The sequence below is a fragment of the Ailuropoda melanoleuca genome, unplaced genomic scaffold, assembly GCF_002007445.2.
Source record: "Ailuropoda melanoleuca isolate Jingjing unplaced genomic scaffold, ASM200744v2 unplaced-scaffold27932, whole genome shotgun sequence".
Taxonomy (NCBI): domain Eukaryota; kingdom Metazoa; phylum Chordata; class Mammalia; order Carnivora; family Ursidae; genus Ailuropoda; species Ailuropoda melanoleuca.
The window spans coordinates 2,413-4,377 of NW_023198206.1; the positions used below are offsets into that span (position 1 = coordinate 2,413).

The 1,965-nt window shown below is 40.8% G+C and overlaps 1 protein-coding gene across 1 annotated transcript; it reads right to left on the reverse strand.

The window, feature by feature from the left end:
* Positions 1-683: 683 nt before the first annotated feature.
* LOC109488498 (olfactory receptor 7A10-like) lies at positions 684-1,607 on the reverse strand. Its single transcript, XM_034650587.1, has one exon. The coding sequence runs from the start codon at positions 1,605-1,607 to the stop codon at positions 684-686; it is 924 nt and encodes a 307-aa protein (XP_034506478.1).
* Positions 1,608-1,965: the final 358 nt, after the last annotated feature.

Genomic DNA, 1,965 nt, shown 5'->3' on the forward strand with positions numbered 1-1,965 from the left:
GCATATAACAGAGTGAATCCAGAGTTAATTACTCCCTCCTGGGGAACTCCACTGCTCCCAGAGTTCAGACTTCCTGACACCTTATCCCAACCCTTACTTCAACTTTTCCCTGAAGTCTAGGACTGAGCAATCTGTCTGGATTAAATCCCTCAGATCTCCAAAGTGTTGACTTGTGGTGCAGACACTGCCCTACCACCTAAAGAAAATTGCTGTTTTCCTTTCCAACAATGAGAAGAACTGTTTATTTGATATGAACCTTGAACTATTACATACCTCAGCTGTAGGACTCATTTGCCAAACAATTATGAATTTCATACTTGTAAATTAAGAGCTGTAATTTAGTCCTTCATTGTGAAGCATTTGTTAACCATAAGAAATACATTTAGATATTTTTCGCACTATAATATGATCTTGTAATGGTAAAGTAGATTCTTCCCGGTAGCCTCCAGAATGAACCATGTCTTGCAAATGCAAATGTTTTTAGCCAAATGAGAGCAATTTCAGGCTTCTGATCCCCTGACTGCTAAGAACATAAATGTGTATTAAAACACTGACATAATCATTTTACATAGTAGTAGGAAATGAATGCAAAACATCTATACAAAAAATTTTGCTCAAGAAACTGAGATTAAGCAATTGTAGGCGAATGTTAGGCCTTTGAATTATGTAGTCCTATGTAGTCTCTACATCACTAAGAGTGCTTTCAGAGCCGTTTTCATGTCTGTGTTCCTCAGGCTGTAGATGAAGGGGTTCAGCATGGGCGTGACCACCGTGTACATCACCGAGGCCACTGCACCTGCATGGGAGATCTGGGGAGCAGCAGAGCTAAGGTACACACCAAGCATCGTACAATAAAATAAGGAGACAACTGTGAGGTGAGATGCACAGGTGGAAAATGCTTTATACTTGCCCAGGGATGATGATATTCCAAGTATGGTGGAAACAATCTTAGAATAAGAGTAAAGGATCCCAGCAAACGGCCCACCACCCAGCAGGACAGCTGCAAAATACATCACCACGTTATTAAGAAAGGTGTCAGAACAGGCAAGTTGGATCATCTGATTGAGTTCACAAAAAAAGTGAGGGATGTGGAAGTGTGTACAGAAGGACAACCGCAACATCATTAAACTATGTAACAAGGAATTCAGGATACACATGATCCAGGACGCCAGAACCAGCAGTCCACAGAGCCGGGGGTTCATGTGGACCATGTAGTGTAGAGGGTGACAGATGGCTACAAACCGGTCATAGGCCATCACACTCAACATAAAAAAGTCTGAAACAGCAAAGAGTATAAAGAAATAAATCTGTGTGACGCAGCCTGCATAGGTTATAACTTTGTTCTGTGTCTGTATATTCACCAGCATCTTGGGGACGGTGGTGGAGATGAAACAGATGTCTAGAAAGGACAGGTTGGCCAGGAAGAAGTACATGGGGGTGTGGAGGTGGGAGTCTGAGCTGACGGCCAGGATGATGAGCAGGTTTCCAAACACAGTGATCAGGTACATGGAGAGGAAAAGCCCGAATATGAGGGGCTGCAATTCTGGGTCGTCTGATAAGCCAAGAAGAAGAAACTCTGAAATTTGTGAAACATTGCCTGCTTCCATGTGGTGGAGATGACTTCAAGGAAAGACGCAAATAGCATGATTAATTCTTTTTTTTTAATAACAACTTTTATTATATTATGTTAGTCACCATACAGTACAGCCCTAGTTTTTGGTGTAAAGTTCCGTGATTCATTACTTGTGTATAACACAAACGTGTATTAGTCACAGATTTCAAATGCTACTTTTTATACTTTACAGTTTAAAAATTCATTTTACTATGTTGTGCATGCATATGGTCCCCTTCAGGGTATCCCCTGTATCAGGAGAGTGATGGATTTTTCTTCCAATCCCTTTTTCCCCCCAAAAGTCCATGTATTATTCAGTTTTAATATTAAAAAAATATTCCCAATTACAGAAA